Source organism: Phyllobates terribilis, unplaced genomic scaffold (assembly GCF_046119375.1).
Source record: "Phyllobates terribilis strain yellow unplaced genomic scaffold, ASM4611937v1 Scaffold_5__5_contigs__length_657084704, whole genome shotgun sequence".
Lineage (NCBI taxonomy): Eukaryota > Metazoa > Chordata > Amphibia > Anura > Dendrobatidae > Phyllobates > Phyllobates terribilis.
The window spans coordinates 400,540,679-400,559,970 of record NW_027362765.1 but is presented as its reverse complement, the minus strand read 5'-3'; the positions used below and the strand labels follow the sequence as shown (position 1 = coordinate 400,559,970).

The 19,292-nt window shown below is 46.9% G+C and overlaps 1 protein-coding gene across 3 annotated transcripts in view; it reads right to left on the bottom strand.

Moving 5' to 3' along the window:
• The window catches only part of PTPRE (protein tyrosine phosphatase receptor type E), a 214,231-nt gene that overhangs the window by 68,714 nt on the left and 126,225 nt on the right, over positions 1-19,292 (bottom strand). For all 3 annotated transcript variants that reach the window (XR_012322091.1, XR_012322090.1, XM_073685061.1), the window contains exon 4: positions 18,245-18,318. Coding sequence is in view for 1 of the 3 variants with exons in the window: in XM_073685061.1 (XP_073541162.1) it covers positions 18,245-18,318 (74 nt within the window). In the remaining 2 variants the exon portion in view is untranslated. The remainder of the gene's footprint in view (positions 1-18,244; positions 18,319-19,292) is intronic.

Sequence of the window (19,292 nt, the reverse complement as noted above, 5' to 3'; positions counted from 1 at the left end):
ATTGATGCAGTAATTGATGCAAAAGGAGCCCCGACCAAGTATTGAGGTATTGACCAAGTATTATAAAGTATTCTAATTTATCGAGATAATGACTTTTGTGTTTTCATTGGCTGTATGCCATAATCATCAACATTAACAGAAATAAACAGTTGAAATAGATCACTCTGTTAGTAATGACTCTAAATAATATATGAGTTTCACTTTTTGAATTGAAGAACTGAAATAAATTAACTTTTTGATGATATTCTAATTTAGTGAGATGCACCTGTGTAACGGGTCCGGGAGGCGGACTGTAACGGGTCCGGGAGGCGGAACCTCTGAGCTACTATACAAGGGGGCGGCCCTTGTAAGGGAGCGGGTGGCAGTCTCTGGGTGAACGGACAGGGAGTTACGGCAAGTGATCAGGGCAGTCTCTGGGTAAGGGGTAGGTACGACCTGTGATGGCAGAGCCTCCGGGTAGGCTAGCAGGCAGGTGGTAGATGTGTGCTCCCAGGTGAGCAAGCGAGAGTCTCTGGAATAGCTGATGGTCACCGCACGTGACAACGGGACCTCCGGGCTGGCAAGCAGGCAGGTAACGGAGATGCGCTCCCAGGTGAGCGGGCAAGAGTCTCTGGAATAGCTGATGGTCACCGCACGTGACAACGGGACCTCCGGGCTGGCAAGCAGGCAGGTAACGGAGATGCGCTCCCAGGTGAGCGGGCAAGAGTCTCTGAGATAGCTGGTGGTCACAGCACGTGACAACGGAGCCTCCGGGCTGGCAAGCAGGCAGATAACGGAGAAGCGCTCCCAGGTGAGCGGGCAAGCTGGTCCATAGACAGACTGACCGGAGTAGTAAGGCAGACCGTCGGACCTCAGGCAAGCAGGCAGGTAGCTGACATGCGCTCCCAGGTGAGCGGGCAGGCTGGTCCTTAGACAGACTGACAGGAGAAGTAAGGCAGACCGTCGGACCTCAGACTGGCAGACAGGTAACAAGTATTCAGGCAGGAATCAGGCAGGTAACTGGCAGGTACTGGCAGGTAACTAGCAGGAAACTGGCAGGTAACTGGCAACGGGACCTGAGGGCTGAAGCACAGGTGAGACACAGGTGCAAACAACATTGCTCGGGCACCTCCATTTTGGAGGAGGTGCCTTATATATGATGAAGTCCTCCGGCCATTGGCCGGGGACTCTTTAGGGCGGCGCGCGCGGCCCCTTTAAGAGGAGGGGAGCGCGCGCGCGCGCGCCCTAAGCACAGGGGCCGGGAAGGAGCGCGCGCTGAGAGCAGAGCAGGAGGAGGACGCCGGGACGGAGCGCGCGCTGACAGCAGAGCGGGGGGAGGAAGCCGGGCACGGAGCAGAGCGGTGAGAGGAGCAGCGTCCCTGCCTAGCAGAGGGCAGGGACGCCGGCACTACAGTACCCCCCCCTTTAGGCCCCCCCTTTTTTAGGCCAGACAGAAATTTAGCTAGGATGAGAGGGGCATGGATGTTCTCCCGGGGCTCCCACGTTCTCTCCTCAGGACCAAACCCCTTCCAATCTACCAGGAAAAAGGTCTTTCCTCTTACCCTTTTGGTGGCAAGAATGTTCTCTACCTCAAACTCGTCCACAGCAGAAACCGGAGCAGGAGGCGTACCTGTAGACTTGGAAAAAGAGTTAAGTACCACAGGTTTGAGGAGAGACACATGGAAGGAGTTAGGGATCCGTAAGTTGGCCGGGAGTTTCAATTTATAGGCCACCGGGTTGATCTGACTGATGACCTCCAGTGGGCCGATGAACCGAGGCCCTAACTTATAGGAAGGGATCTTGAGCCGGACATATTTGGACGAGAGCCAGACTTTATCCCCAGGGCGGAATTGAGGAGGGTCCAGACGTTTTTTGTCAGCGTGTCTTTTCATACGCTCGGATGACAGAAGAAGTGCGGACCGGGTACTCTCCCATATGGAGGAAAATTTGTTAACAAGAGATTCCGCAGCCGGATTGTCCGCCGAGGTGGAGACGGGAAACGGGATCCGAGGATGCTGACCGTAGACTACAAAAAACGGGGATTTGGAGGAAGACTCGCTCTCGTGATTGTTGTACGAGAATTCGGCCCATGGCAGGAGATCCACCCAGTCAGAATGGTGGGCATTAACGAAGTGCCGAAGGTAACTGGTCAGGTTCTGATTGATCCGCTCCACTTGACCATTAGACTGTGGGTGGTAAGCGGAGGAGAAGTCCAGGGTGACGTCCAGCAATTTACAAGTGGCTCTCCAGAAACGGGAAGTGAACTGTACCCCACGATCCGACACGATGTGACGGGGCAGGCCATGAAGACGGAAGATGTGGCGGATAAAGTCTTTAGCCAGCTCGGGTGCAGACGGAAGACCTGGCAGTGGAATGAAGTGAGCCATCTTGGAGAAGCGGTCAGCGACCACCCAAATGACCGTACAACCGGCAGAGACAGGCAGATCAGTAATGAAGTCCATCGCTATATGCTGCCAGGGGGCAGCAGGTACTGGCAGAGGTAGGAGGCGGCCGGCCGGCAGGTGTCTCGGAACTTTGTTGCGGGCGCAGGACACACAGGCAGAAACAAAGTCTATTACTTCCTTGTGCAGGTTAGGCCACCAGTAGTGCCGGGTAATAAGCTGGAGGGTCTTTTTCTGACCGGCGTGGCCAGCTAGTTTAGACGAATGACCCCAGTGTAGAATCTTCTCCCGATCAGGTACTGGTACGAACGTCTTACCAGGAGGAAGACGATTTAGACTCACGGGAGCCACCTGCATTACTCTGGCGGGATCGATGATATGTTTCGGATCCTCCTCGAGATCAGACACCAGAAAGGATCGAGACAAGGCATCCGCCTTGACGTTTTTGTCAGCCGGGCGAAAATGAAGGACAAAATCAAAACGAGCAAAAAACAAGGACCACCGGGCTTGGCGCGGGTTAAGTCTCTGGGCATGCTGGAGGTAAGCCAAGTTCTTGTGGTCAGTGTAAATTATTACCGGGTGAAGAGCCCCCTCGAGCAGGTAACGCCACTCCTCCAATGCCAGTTTGATGGCCAATAACTCTCGGTCTCCTATGGAATAGTTGCGCTCAGAGGAGCAGAAGAGTTTAGAGAAGAAGCCACAAGTTACCATCCTCCCGGAAGATGATTTTTGAGTAAGTACCGCTCCGGCTCCAGAGGAGGAGGCGTCAACTTCCAGGAAGAACTGCTTGTTGCCATCTGGGCGATGCAGCACCGGGGCGGAAGAGAAGGCCTGTTTAAGGGAAAGAAAGGCCTCCTCTGCTTCGGGTGGCCACTCTTTGGGATTAGTACCTTTACGGGTGAGCGCAGAAATTGGGGCCGTCCGGGAAGAGAAGTGTGGTATGAAGAGGCGGTAGTAGTTGGCGAAGCCCAGGAAACGCTGAATGGCCTTCAACCCCTCCGGTCGGGGCCATTTCTCGATGGCAGACAGTTTCTCAGGATCCATTTGAAGGCCGGTCTGAGAGATAATGTAGCCCAGAAACGGAAGCGAGGTCTGCTCAAAGAGGCACTTCTCAAATTTAGCGTAGAGATGGTTCTGCCTTAGCCTGAGCAGGACCTGACGAACGTCCCTCCGGTGAGTCTGGAGATCCGGAGAGAAGACCAAGATGTCGTCCAGGTACACCACTACGCAGGAGTAGAGAAGGTCCCGGAAGATGTCATTGACCAACTCTTGAAAGACGGCAGGAGCGTTACAGAGACCAAAGGGCATTACCAGGTATTCATAGTGGCCGTCCCGGGTGTTGAATGCCGTCTTCCATTCATCCCCCTGACGAATACGAACCAGGTTGTACGCCCCACGAAGGTCCAGTTTGGTGAAGATCCTAGCCCCCCTCAGACGATCAAATAATTCTGGAATGAGCGGAAGGGGGTACTTATTCTTCACCGTGATCAGGTTTAGGCCTCTATAGTCTATACAGGGACGGAGAGAGCCGTCCTTCTTTTTGACGAAAAAGAAGCCTGCTCCCGCCGGGGAGGTAGATTTCCGGATGAATCCTCTGGCCAGATTCTCCTCAATATATTCGGACATTGACCGGGTCTCAGCAGCGGATAAAGGATAGATACGCCCACGGGGAGGAGTAGTACCGGGTAGCAGATCGATGGGACAGTCGTATGGTCTATGTGGTGGTAATGTCTCTGCCTCCTTTTTATTAAAGACATCTGCATAAGACCAATAAGGAATCGGAAGTCCAGGTAGATTAGCTGGGGTAGGAGAGGGACGAACGGGATGGACGGGAACCAGGCAGGTCTTATGACAGTCTTGTCCCCAGCGAAGGACCTCTCCGGTTTGCCAGTCTAGCACGGGTGCATGTCTCTGGAGCCAGGGCAGACCTAGCAAGAGGGCGTGAGAGAGTCCAGGCAGAACATGAAAGGAGATACTTTCAGAATGCAGCATTCCCACCTGCAGGGTAATGGATTCGGTGATGAGTTGAATGGGGCGAGGTAAGAGGCCCCCATCCACGGCAGCGACAGACAAGGGTACAGCCAGAGGTTTGGTGGGGATGCGGTATTTCTCAACCAGGGACTGTGAAATAAGGTTCCCGGCTGCTCCAGAGTCAAGTTGGGCTAGTTCGAAATAACGGTTCTCCCCGTAGATGATCGAAACTGACAACAGCAGGGATGGAGAGGATTTATTCTTGTCTAGGTGGACCTCTCTGAGCGAACCTAGACACAGGCGTTTCCCGACCTCTCCGGGCAGGCACGGATCCGGTGCTCCTTACTGCCACAGTAGAAGCAGCTCCCCTCGGCACGGCGTGAGTCCTGACGGGTTTTGACCATCTTGGTCTGGTCGACCTGCATAGGCTCAGGAGAGTGTACCTGGGGAGAGATGGAGGGAATGACGGGTTTCTGGAAAGTAGGAGCTAAACGTGGAATCCTTCTTTCACGGGTGATCTCTTTGGCACGCTCCTGAAACCGTAGGTCAATTCGGGTGGCAAGAGTTATTAAGTCATCGAGAGTGGTAGGAATGTCCCGACCGGCAAGTTCATCTTTAATACGGCCGGACAGACCCTCCCAGAAGACGGAAACCAGAGCGTCGTTATCCCAGGCCAGCTCCGAGGCAAGGGTACGGAACCGTATGGCATATTGGCCCACGGTGAGACTCCCCTGACGGAGGCGTAGCAACGATGATGCAGATGAGGTCTTCCGTCCGGGTTCGTCGAAGACTTTCCGGAAAGCCGTGAGAAAAGCAGGCAAGTTGGACACCAGGGGGTCTCCTCTCTCCCATAGAGGATTCAGCCAGGCCAGGGCCTCCCCGGTGAGATGGGACATGATGAAGGCAATTTTGGCCCGGTCGGAGTTAAACTGGTAGGACAAAAGTTCAAAATGCAGGGTGCACTGATTCAAGAAGCCCCGAGCCTGGACGGGGTCGCCTCCGAAGCGAGGAGGTGCAGAAAGCCGGGGTCCGGGGTAGGATACCATAGTATTAGTGAGCAGCGGAGCCGCCGGATTGCAAGATATGGCACTGGCGGAGGTTGTTGGTGGATCAGACAGAGTGTTCAGGCGAGTATTAACATTCCGCAGGTGACCCAGGATGGCCTCCTGTTGGGACCTCTGACGGGACAGTTCAAGAGCGAGGTCCGAGAGCGAGGGAGCTTGGGTGCCACCGGGTTCCATGGCCCGAGCAAACTGTAACGGGTCCGGGAGGCGGACTGTAACGGGTCCGGGAGGCGGAACCTCTGAGCTACTATACAAGGGGGCGGCCCTTGTAAGGGAGCGGGTGGCAGTCTCTGGGTGAACGGACAGGGAGTTACGGCAAGTGATCAGGGCAGTCTCTGGGTAAGGGGTAGGTACGACCTGTGATGGCAGAGCCTCCGGGTAGGCTAGCAGGCAGGTGGTAGATGTGTGCTCCCAGGTGAGCAAGCGAGAGTCTCTGGAATAGCTGATGGTCACCGCACGTGACAACGGGACCTCCGGGCTGGCAAGCAGGCAGGTAACGGAGATGCGCTCCCAGGTGAGCGGGCAAGAGTCTCTGGAATAGCTGATGGTCACCGCACGTGACAACGGGACCTCCGGGCTGGCAAGCAGGCAGGTAACGGAGATGCGCTCCCAGGTGAGCGGGCAAGAGTCTCTGAGATAGCTGGTGGTCACAGCACGTGACAACGGAGCCTCCGGGCTGGCAAGCAGGCAGATAACGGAGAAGCGCTCCCAGGTGAGCGGGCAAGCTGGTCCATAGACAGACTGACCGGAGTAGTAAGGCAGACCGTCGGACCTCAGGCAAGCAGGCAGGTAGCTGACATGCGCTCCCAGGTGAGCGGGCAGGCTGGTCCTTAGACAGACTGACAGGAGAAGTAAGGCAGACCGTCGGACCTCAGACTGGCAGACAGGTAACAAGTATTCAGGCAGGAATCAGGCAGGTAACTGGCAGGTACTGGCAGGTAACTAGCAGGAAACTGGCAGGTAACTGGCAACGGGACCTGAGGGCTGAAGCACAGGTGAGACACAGGTGCAAACAACATTGCTCGGGCACCTCCATTTTGGAGGAGGTGCCTTATATATGATGAAGTCCTCCGGCCATTGGCCGGGGACTCTTTAGGGCGGCGCGCGCGGCCCCTTTAAGAGGAGGGGAGCGCGCGCGCGCGCGCCCTAAGCACAGGGGCCGGGAAGGAGCGCGCGCTGAGAGCAGAGCAGGAGGAGGACGCCGGGACGGAGCGCGCGCTGACAGCAGAGCGGGGGGAGGAAGCCGGGCACGGAGCAGAGCGGTGAGAGGAGCAGCGTCCCTGCCTAGCAGAGGGCAGGGACGCCGGCACTACAACCTGTATATTAGTCCTGGCTCGGACTGGCCCACAGGAGAACAGGAAAATTCCCTGGTGGGCCTCACTCCCAATATATGAGAAATATTTGGTGCAATATATTTGTTTCACAATGTACAGACTAGGGCAGCATCTCATCATTCATTTATCCAGTTTATTGTTATATAGAAACAGGAAAACTTGTGAATGAGGGTAATGTGATATTTGCATGTAGCTGAGCAGTGGGCCACCAGAGTCAGTGTTACTGGTGGGTCCTTGGTGGTCCAGTCCGCCACTGTATTAGTCCATCTCTGAACATCTAAGCTCTATGATCTAAAATTGTTCTACGCCCTGTACAGAGCCAGGAATGACTCAGAAGTGAAACAGATGATATGGTTACATCTTATTAGCCGACATATTACAGTTTACAAGTCATTATCACAAGATTCTGAAAATGCTAATGTCCTCGCTCAGAACAGTAATTACAAAAACAGGAAGCACCACACACAGGCAACGCTAACAACTCCAAGACAGATGAGGGTAATTATTCCACCCAAATGTCACAAGATTTCTTCTTCTCCCGTCATTTTATTGCAAATCGTATTATGACAATGACAGAAACCCCTTATAATATTCCCCATCTGCATGCCTTCCTACGTCACCACAGTCACAGTAATCAACGTTAGGGAGCACAATGACTTCAGATCTCTTAAAATGGAAATGTATCATTAAAAAATGACCCATTGTTTAAATTCAGGTTTTCAGGTTTACTATATATTTTTTGGTTTTTGCCAATGTTTTTTTTTACTATATTATAATCTTTATTAAGAATAAAAAATAGAAACCCAGCAATTTTCACACAATTTTCACACTGACCATTGTGGTTTTTTTTAGACTCTAACTCCCTGTTGTTTCAGGAAACAACACTTGTCCATTAGCCTCCGCGAACCAACTCCGATCGTGTCTTTTGTATTGAGGCATCTAATGAACATGTGCAAAGGTCATTGTGAAGAGAGGGGGAGCAGGTGAGCTGTGACATCACCTATTATGACTGGTGGATCCTGTGTTATCTACTGTACATAGAGGTGTCATCAGTCATTGTACAGGAGGAGGAGGTGAGCTGTGATATCACCTATTGTGAATGGTGGATCCTGTGCTATCTACTGTATATAGAGGTGTTATCAGTCATTGTACAGGAGGAGGTGAGCTGTGACATCACCTATTGTGAATGGTGGATCCTGTGTTATCTACTGTATATAGAGGTGTTATCAGTCATTGTACAGGAGGAGGAGGAGGATGAGGAGGTGAGATGTGACATCTCCTATTGTGACTGGTGGATCCTGTGCTATCTACTGTATATAGAGGTGTTATCAGTCGTCATTGTACAGGAGGAGGTGAGCTGTGACATCACCTATTGTGACTGGTGGATCCTGTGCTATCTACTGTATATAGAGATTTTATCAGTCATTGTACAGGAGGAGGAGGTGAGCTGTGATATCACCTATTGTGAATGGTGGATCCTGTGCTATCTACTGTATATAGAGGTGTTATCAGTCATTGTACAGGAGGAGGTGAGCTGTGACATCACCTATTGTGAATGGTGGATCCTGTGTTATCTACTGTATATAGAGGTGTTATCAGTCATTGTACAGGAGGAGGAGGTGAGCTGTGACATCACCTATTGTGAATGGTGGATCCTGTGCTATCTACTGTATATAGAGATGTTATCAGTCATTGTACAGGAGGAGGAGGTGAGCTGTGACATCACCTATTGTGACTGGTGGATCCTGTGCTATCTACTGTATATAGAGATGTTATCAGTCATTGTACAGGAGGAGGAGGTGAGCTGTGATATCACCTATTGTGAATGGTGGATCCTGTGCTATCTACTGTATATAGAGGTGTTATCAGTCATTGTACAGGAGGAGGTGAGCTGTGACATCACCTATTGTGACTGGTGGATCCTGTGCTATCTACTGTATATAGAGATGTTATCAGTCATTGTACAGGAGGAGGAGGTTAGCTGTGATATCACCTATTGTGAATGGTGGATCCTGTGCTATCTACTGTATATAGAGGTGTTATCAGTCATTGTACAGGATCAGGTGAGCTGTGACATCACCTATTGTGACTGGTGGATCCTGTGCTATCTACTGTATATAGAGATGTTATCAGTCATTGTACAGAAGGAGGAGGTGAGCTGTGATATCACCTATTGTGAATGGTGGATCCTGTGCTATCTATTGTATATAGAGGTGTTATCAGTCATTGTACAGGAGGAGGTGAGCTGTGACATCACCTATTGTGAATGGTGGATCCTGTGTTATCTACTGTATATAGAGGTGTTATCAGTCATTGTACAGGAGGAGGAGGTGAGCTGTGACATCACCTATTGTGAATGGTGGATCCTGTGTTATCTACTGTATATAGAGGTGTTATCAGTCATTGTAATCCTGCCTCTGATATAAAAACTCCAGTAAACTCTTTCTGAAGGGACAGGAAATATAAGTCAAAAAAAGTCCCAGTGGCCAGTGTGAAAATTGCAAAATTACTGATTTTGCTTTTAAAAACAGACAGTGATATAAAAAATTGACATTTTTTTACATATGTGTAACACAAAAACCTGATTTAAACGATAGGTATTTTTCGGACGACACATTCCCTTTAAAGGAGCAGCGCACACTCAAGTTCTTCTCCAGCTTATGCCGAGTCAACCCATAATAATTTAGGGTCCCTTTTGGTCTTGGTTCCAAAGGTGTCTCCCCAAGTCGTCTTCCAAATAAAGACCCCGCTTGTCTCCTGATCTTTATCTTGTCTGCTGCCTGCCCTGACCTTGCTTGACTATTATTTTGAGAGAAGTCTTCTTGCCTTGAACTCAGCCGCTAGCTCATATTTCTCATTTTGGCCCTATGTATTGAATACCATCATCTGTCAGCCATGAAGGGCTCGTGCAGACAAAAGTATTTTCGGTCTGAGTGCAAGCCGACAAAACATTGGATCGCACTCAGACCAATGTTATTCTATGGGGCCGTGCAAATGGCTGATTTTTTCCTCGGTTAGAGTCTGTCGAGGAAAAAAATCTCAGCATGCACGAGTTACAGCCGATACTCCAATCGCACTCAGCCATGCAAGTCAATGAGTCTGTGGAAAAAAAACCTGTCTGTACTCGGGCGACATCTGAGTGCAGTCCCATTTCCGCGCGCTGACACAATGAAGAAGATGGAAACATTTTGTTCTCCATCTTTTCCACATCCAAGAGAATCGGATCACACTATGCTCGAGCCCTTACGGTGACTAATCTGACGTTGTGATGTGGAGATTCCCTGCAACCCATTTATAGGATTTAAAGGGTCAAAACCACAGAATCTCTTAAATTTCACTCCTCAGTTTAGCCTCAAGTCAAACACATTGCAACCCCAGGGGGACACCAGGTACACCTAGTGGCGGCTACGCACATTGCGGAAGCTTCATTTGAGTCACGATTATGTGATGAATAAGTCACTAGTGCTCATGCGGAATCATCATTCCTCTCAATCGGGGACCCCTGTTCTCGTGATTGCTGACAGTCCAGTGGTCTAATATGACTTTATAGTACATTTTCTAGTGCAGTAAGCTGCTTCAGTGATTGCTGCAGGCATCTAGAATTTCATTAATTAGGTGTAAGTTTGTGATTTTTAGCTCTGTATCAGAATATAAATCTATAAAATATTAAGAATTATGGATATATTTAGTTTTAAAAAAAAAAAAGAGTGGTCATTCCCTGTACTTACAAAACAAAAATCTAAATAGGTGCAAATGTTATAAAAGAAAAACAATACTCACGTCTTTGACCTAGGCGATCCAGTGCTGATGTTCTGGTTCTTCTTCCAGTTTTTGTTTAAACGCTGCCAGCCTATGACCGCTGCAGCCAATCAGTGGGCACAACTGTCACGCCCCAAACATCATAGCCCTGTGCAGATTGGTCATGCCAGTATAGTACAGTATGTGCAGACATTGATTGGCTGAAGCAGGTAAATTATCGATACGTGTACACAAAAACCAGTAGTTACATCAGCGTTGGATCGTTGGCAATTTTATTAATTTTTAGAACTTTTTTTTATTTTTTAGCAAGTGACCCTCTTGCCTTTCCTATCTCAAGATACAGGAAAGTGGCTCCTGATGGCACTTGGAAGAAGGAGGAACGTAGCGCCAATCTGAGAGAAGGAGGCAGTAAGAGGCAAACAGAGGGCGACAACATATGAGAAATATATGGCTACTTTTCATTCCTCCAGGGTGGAGGGTCACTTTTAGGCTTCTGGGCTAAATTGGCTTCAATTTGGAGTTGAGTTGTCCACTACTTTTACACTGATGCCCTATCCTTAGGATAGGTCATCAATGTCTGATCGGTCGGGGTCCGACACTTGGCAACCCTTCGATTAGCTGTTATCGCTGGTGGCGGCCACCAGCTGGAAGAACTTACTTGCGGAGCTTGGTCGTCTACTTTTAGTGGCCGCCGCGGGGTACTACACATCCGCCTCCTATTCATTTCAATTGGAGGCGGATGTGTAGTACCCTGTGGCGGCCACTACAAGTAGACGACAAAGCTCTGCAAGTAAGTGCTTCCGGCCGGTGGCCGCCACCACCGGCACTGATAACAACTGATCGGCAGGGGGGGGCGGGTGTTGGACTCCGACCGATCAGATATTGATGCCCTATGTCATCAATGTAAAAGTAGTGGACATCCTCTTTAAATGTTGGTTATTGAGGGACCTAATAATACTAAGAACATGATAACGGGGTTCTGCAGATTTTCAGGCCTGACATAAGCTTCACATTTCAGATGTGCAATACACGCTGCGAGACGGAGATGTGAAGCGTTTGACCTCGCTGATCCATCTGATTGACAGGTCGCAGTAATAGCGTGCGAGTAAAAAAAATCATACAAAGCCATAGACTAGTGAGAGGAGTATCGGGAAGTGCACGTTTCCTTCCCTACTCCTAGTTCCTGCTCTACATCAATGACCAAGAGAGGATTTATACAAGAACATTAATCCCCCGCCTCCAAACTGGTGGTTATTCCTGGGATCCTATCTGATGCAAAGGGAACTAATGAGCGGATGATTCACAAGCCACAAATACCTAAAATCTTCTATTATTTCTGCTCTGTGTGCACAGTGGTCCTTTCTTGCAGACGGATTAATGGCACGCCTAGTATATGAGTGCCACCCTTACGGAAAAAAATCAGAGATGCTGAATAAAAAGCAAATTCCTAATTTACTATTGTAATAGGGGCTGACCATTCAGTTGCTGTGGGGCAGATACCATAACCTTGGTGTGAACCAGAAAAAGTGCCCCATCTTATCAGGAACCTGAATATTAGCAAACAGGGAGAAGAAAACCAGGGGTATGAACAGTGTCAGACTGGTTTGGCAAAGGCCCATCGGTAACATCGATTCTTGGGGCCCACTGTTCAGCTGAACCCAGCACACAAATTTACTTTTGCTTCTATGTAATATTAATTTGGCTAGCTTGCTAATGAATGATTTGATTATACCTTTTTCTGCAAATTGTGAATCAAGTGTAATAGCACCACTCATTAGTACTCCTACACAGGAGCGGCCTACCGGAGGATTCTCCTGTTCTCCAGTGGGCCAGTCCAACCCCTTGATGCCCAGTAGAAAAGAAAACTTGACATAACCCTCAGACGTGTATGGCGACAGATTTGCTTCCAAAATCTCTGGGACGTGCAGAGAATCAGAGCGTTTCAGAGTAAACTATACTTGGCTGCAATCGTGCACCTAGGCTCTGATTCATGTTGCCCGAGGCTTGAGCGGCATGAATTTGCTGACAGGTTGCTTTTAAACATAGTTCTATAGGTGCATCTCATTAAATTAGAATATCATCAAAAAGTTAATTTATTTCAGTTCTTCAGTACAAAAAGTGAAACTCATATAATATATGGCGTCATTACAAACAGAGTGATCTATTTCAAGTGTTTATTTCTGTTAATGTTGATGATTATGGCTTACAGCCAATGAAAACACAAAAGTCATTATCTCAGTAAATTAGAATACTTTATAACAACAGCTTGAAAAATTATTTTAAAATCTGAAATGTTGTCCTACTGAAATGTATGTTCAGTAAATGCCCTCAATACTTGGTCGGGCTCCTTTTGCATCAATTACTGCCTCAATGCGGCAATGTGGCATGGAGGCGATCAGCCTGTGGCACTGCTGAGGTGTTATGGAAGCCCAGGTGGCTTTGATAGCAGCCTTCAGCTCGTCTGCATTGTTGGGTCTGGTCTCTCATCTTCGTCTTGACAATACCCCATAGATTCTCTATAATAGATTCTCTATGGGGTTAAGGTCAGGTGAGTTTGCTGCCAATCAAGCACAGTGATACTGTTGTATATAAACCAGGTGTTGGTACTTTTGGCAGTGTGGACAGGGGCCAAGTCCTGCTGGAGAATGACATTTCCATCTCCAAAAAGCTTGTCGGCAGAGGGAAGCATAAAGTGCTCTAAAATGTCCTGGTAGACGGCTGCGCTGACTTTGGTCTTGATAAAACACAGTGGACCTACACCAGCAGATGACATGGCTCCCCAAACCATCACTGATTGTGGAAACTTCATACTAGACCTCAAGCAGCTTGGATTGTGGCCTCTCCACTCTTCCTCCAGACTCTGGGACCTTGTGGAGTGTGTCAGTGACTGCCTTCTGGACATCTGTCAAGTCAGCAGTCTTCCCCATCATTCTGGAGCCTACTGAAACAGACTAAGGGACCTTTTTAAACGCTTAGGAAGCCTTTGCAGGTGTTTTTTGTTAATAATTCAAATTTACTGAGATAATGACTTTTGTGTTTCCATTGGCTGTAAGCCATAATCATCAACATTAACAGAAATAAACACGTGAAATAGATCACTCTGTGTGTAATGACTCTATATAATATAGGAGTTTCACTTTTTGTATTGAAGAACTGAAATAAATTAACGTTTTGATGATATTCTAACTTAGTGAGATGCACCTGTATTCATTTGAGTGGAGTTATTTCTGCAACATAGACTTCTACAAGCCACATTCTCAGGAATAGGGAAGCTGCAGAAATTTGCCATGGTAGCAACTGCTGTGCACCATGTCAAAATATTATACATAGTTATCACCATTTTTGCAGTTTACACTTTCTTTCTTTGTTCACTATAAAAGTTCAGCAACATGTAAACTAGCACCGAGCTGCTATGACAAATTCTTAGGTTGCATGTACGAGACAGTATGGACGCATGCTGCACAGGTCCACAATAGAGCGAGTGTAGAAATCCCCATACCGTACCTTTTTTTTTTTTTGAGCCAAATACTTCTTTTAATTTGCAACTTTTTCAAAGTCTATTTTATATGTTTTCCTTGAGGGCAAGGTTTGGAGTTTCTAAGTGTTTATTTATTTATTATGCTTTGCATATATATAGCGCCATCATATTCCATAGCGCTTTACATACATTATTGTCGCTGTCCCCATCAGGGCTCACAATCTACATTCCCTATCAGTATGTATTTGGAGTGTGGGAGGAAACCGGAGAACCCAGAGGAAACCCACGCAAACACGGGGAGAGCATACAAGCTCCTTGCAGATGTTGTCTGAGGTGGGATTTGAACCCAGAACCCCAGCGCTGCAATGCTAACCACTGAGCCACCGTGCTGCCCAGATGTTTTTTGACTACTACTTTCTAATTGATGGTCTATCAATATCCAATTGGTGGTGATGAGACATCGAGCACCACCGCCAATCAGCAGTTATTGGCACCGCCAGATGTATAGGGGTAGATCCATAGTACACGGCCCCAGCTGCCATAGTTTTAATGGAACTGCTGTGTTCCGACATCATTCAAGAAATTCCAGTTCGGTGCCTTTAACAGCTGATCGGCGGTGGTGCTGGGTGTTGCATCCCCACTGATCAGATATTGATGACTTATCTCACAGATTGGCCATCAATAAAAAAAAGTTGTGGCCAACATCTTTAAGGCTCCCATACATATCAGATAAAAGTCAACGAAACCCACCAATATTGGTGGGATCGGAAGACGGTCTAATGTCTATGGGACCCCTAATTCTCATGTCGTGGAAAAGAAGAAGGGTCCAGTGGTTGGAATTTCATCAGCTAATCCTTTTGTTCAGTGTGACGGGGAGACAAGTCGCTGCCAGAGGAGTTTGGCAGTGGCTCTCATGGAGAACACAGGAGCCATTCGGGTGAGACGAGCAATCCCGTGTAGTGGGAGTAGGGAGAGTGCTGACGGCTAAATAATCTTTCAACCCACAGCTATCTAATGTATCAGACCAGCTTTTTGAGGCTCTTATATATTGTTATAATTTTTGAGAAAGGCATTCAGCGACATTTTAGAATATTCTACCAGATACCCAACACAACATCCTGTGGTAGAGCGTCCCCTAGAAACACAGCCAAACCACACAATCTTACCTCTTAATATAGCACTTTCTATCTCACCTCTGTAAAAGAACTGTAAAAACTGTGAAAAATTACAGACATTGCTATTACTTCATAAAGCAATTGTTCGGTTCATAAAACCCTTTTTCACATACATTACTGGGAAATTCTGACTTAACAGAGGGGAATTTTTTGCTGAAGATCGTCATTTCATACGCGGAATGGAGAGCCTTTATAAAATTGGACTTGACCTGATTTATGCAGAAAACCTGTTGATTTGATTGAAAAATGTGTAATCCCTTTTGGGGCGCGGCAAGAAAAATGAACACATAGGCCACAATCACACATGCATATCTGTTTTTACATTCGGACCGTTTTTCTCTCATGCGTCATCTGTTTTGCCTTCGCGTTGCAATCATCTTCTCATCTGTTTTTTAAAAACTGAAGGAGGTGGGCAGTCTGAGCTTTTAATTTTTCACCGACTCCTAGCAATGGATCGGTGTAAAATGGATGAAGAGGCACGGATAGAAAAGTGAAAAGGATGTCTTACGTTTTTCATCTGTGCTTAACGAACTTGTGTCGAAACAGATGAGAATAGGCCAAGCTCTGAGTCTCACGTACCGGAGACTGATGTGTGTATGGATCGTTGAAACTCTGTCGGTCAATGTGCTGTCTGAGAAAAAAACGGACGAGTACACCGGATGATGGAACGCTGCCTTACTGTCAGGTTTCCCCCAAAATAACAGTTGATCAATCTTGATTAGAGATGAGCAAACCCAAACTTAAAAGTTTGGGGTTCGTACCGGACAGTTAGCGTCCAGGGTTAAACGCCAAACACGGACTTCTCCTGCCTGGGAGTTCGCTGCAATGTTCGGAGTTCCGGGGGAAGTCCAGGAGCAGAGAGAGAGTACCAGAACCCGAACATACACGGGTCCGCTCATCCCTAATCTTGGTCCCTGTTGATCCAGTAAAAAAATAGGGCTAAAGCAAACAAGTCCTTTAAGAAACCAAGTGAATTCACTAGTAATATAATCCTCCCAAACCTCTAGAGTTCCGAAAAACCACAACAGTCTGTTCTTATCTCTATGTTAAATGTATCTTAATGATCCAGTTAGTCAATGATGGCAAATTTTTAGGTGTTAGGGTTCGTTCAGACCAAAGTGTTTCGGTCCATGTAGAGCATACGGACCAATTGTAGTCAAGGTGCTAGCGCACATCGGCGATTTCCCATGAGAACCGATTGTCCACATGGCAAAAAAGTGGAGCACACACTATTGGGGCTCATGCAGACGTCCGTGCAAATCGGTCTGAGCATGGACCACAATGCCCGGAATGGCCTCGGCTCTCCCAACCTCAGCACTGTGACGCTCGGGTCGGGAGAGCCATGGCCAGTCCGTGCTCGGACCGATTTGCACGGATGTCAGCACGATCCCTTATGGTCCATTTTATAGACCAAAATAGTGCAGCTCATGCCACCATTAGCAATGCTGACGAGCACATGGAGCCAATAACGTCAGCAATTTGCCCAATTTTTCATACAACCGTCTAAAACGGGGTCGAGGGCAGTGGTCTCCTCACGCCATTTGCACATATTTGGTTTATGAGCAGGGAAAGCTTCCTGTCCCGAGTACAGATTGCAGTTACTGTATATACCTCACTGACCCAATGGTAATTTAAAAAGAGTGTCCTTTTTGTTTCCATATGCCAGAAATTTTGCTGCATAAAAAAATGCAGAAGACGTTTGTTTAAAGTTCTGGCTAGTGGGAGCGATATATGTCAACTTATGGATAGTGACATTTATCGGAGGTATACACTGGGGATTACTTCTATAGAAAAATATAATATGAATAATGCATAAGAAAATCAATGAGCATTCATGTATGTATGTGGAGGGATGAAATAATAGAGAATAATGATTACATGCTAACTACCTGGTGACAATTACCATATAGTCACAGCATATCTGGCTTAGCAGCAGCTCCCTGGCATTGGTTGGTATAAATGTTTGAAAAGCTTTGAAATGTTTCTAAGATTCTCCTTTTTTTTAAAATTTAAAATTATTTTAAGAACTTGATTCCACTCTTGGAGCAGTTATGTCTGTGTGACCCTCCCAAAAGCCTCTTTTTCCCAAGCTACAAAACGGCAAATATCCTTTATAGTACAATCCCCTCATTTCTCTCCATACATTGAATAATTATTCATTAAAATTAAAAATGTTAATGACTGTGTGCTAATAGATTATCCAACAGGTATGCAGGTCCTAGTGCCTAAGGCTGCGTTCACACATTGCAAACACCCCAATTGTGGCAGAAATTAACCACTTTGCCACAATTTTCAGAAATTGTGGCAATAAAAAACGCACAGGAGCTTCAATGCACAATTGTAGCTTAAAGATGATCTTATTGACCATTATAGAGAGATGGTTAGTGCTTACATGAAATATTTCTGTAGGGCATAATCGCCCCAAATTCACATGTACATAGGGCTAAAATATAGAAAAATATAAATAAAAAAGTGTTGAGTGACGGTTATCTAATAATAATTACCATACTCTAAGCTGCATTCATATTTTGGGGCTGCAATGATTTTCTTACTTTGCTAGAATAGCGGTAAAACCACAGCGTTTTTTTGGCACGATTTTTGAAAATCACATTTTATGCCACAATTGTAGCAATAAAAAATGCAGCTCAACTGCAACGTGAGAACACAGTCTTAATCATTTCCATGCCATTGAATCAGTTGGGCTTTGAAGAACCTGCCTGGCATTGAGTAGATAAGTAGGAATGTTAACCCTCTTCTCACCCTGCGACATAATCATATGTTCCAGTAAGTGGATCAATCTGTGCTATGCTTTGCCCACACCATCATCAGTGGGTACCTACTGCATTTAAAAGCCACTGTAACAACCAAGATCAAAGGGATCTCCTTCTGTCACCCCATCAGCTCTCTGAGATACGACTGCATGGTGTTCATCAATTGACATAGCCTCTAAATCCAATATGGCGGCACTGTGTGAACATTCCCCTATCCTAAGCCTTAACTAAGTCCACAGTGACAGGTTCTTCACATAGACAAGTATTACACAAAGCAGAAACCTTAGGGAACTATGGTCAGAAGTCCTCACCTTGTTCTTCCAGGATTCCATTCGGAATCTTCTTATCTCCGGAGTTCACGTCTGCTTTCCGACTCTTTCTGGACCTTGAAAAAAAGAGGCCTCTTAGCATGATAGCAGCGGCAGCCAACTACTTCTCCCAACAGCTTCAATACAGGAAGCCGCGTTCTTGTTAAAGTTAAGTTCCTGTTACAGCCACACAGTTTTAACACTTTGATGTTTCATATAAGTCATTGTGTAAGGGCTAATCTTTCCCAGCTCAAAACTTGTGACCTCGGACACATAGATGGAAGCTCTTGGACCCGATGCCCGGCCACGATTGGCTCCACCACTAAATAGTTGGCAACTTTGCTCCTTTGTTGCCCTTTGCTCTTAAGGCATAGGATCGGTATATATTACATATGTGTACTATAATGACATCACTGTGCAATAATAAGGCACAGTGCCCCTAATACTGGTGTTCTCTTACGTAGCATCGGGGGTCCCTGGCACCACTGGGGTGGGGTCTCGTAATTGCAGCTGCACCCCATATAGCAATACCCCTCTGTGACCTCATCAAAGAATCATAAACTTATTATATTACACAATCAAGTAAGAAACTCATTGACACATTTTGCAATTGACATTGCAATTTCCACCAAAAATTCACAGGAAAAATGATGCTAACCCCACAAGCCTGCGCAACACTGTAGCAAAACTCACCATATATAACAGTGTATATAGTCTTTCTTTCTATATTCACCCATTACATATCTCGTACTTGTTCATATAAAGTTGGACCAAGGATCCATTATAATCATGGGCATGGCTGTAATTTTGTGCTTACTTTAACAGGTAGCACGCATATACCATGTATCACATAACGACAGATAAAGCAGCAGACCCCACTAAATAGCATCCTATATCTCAGCTTCCTTCACATCTGTGACTGCCATAGTACGACCGAATATAGTGGTCTGAATTTACGTCACCAGATCACCCGAAATAAAGAGGTATTCCCAGCAATGAATGTTATCAGTTATCCCCACTGATTCCGAGAATGAGAGCTGAAATTCCCTGT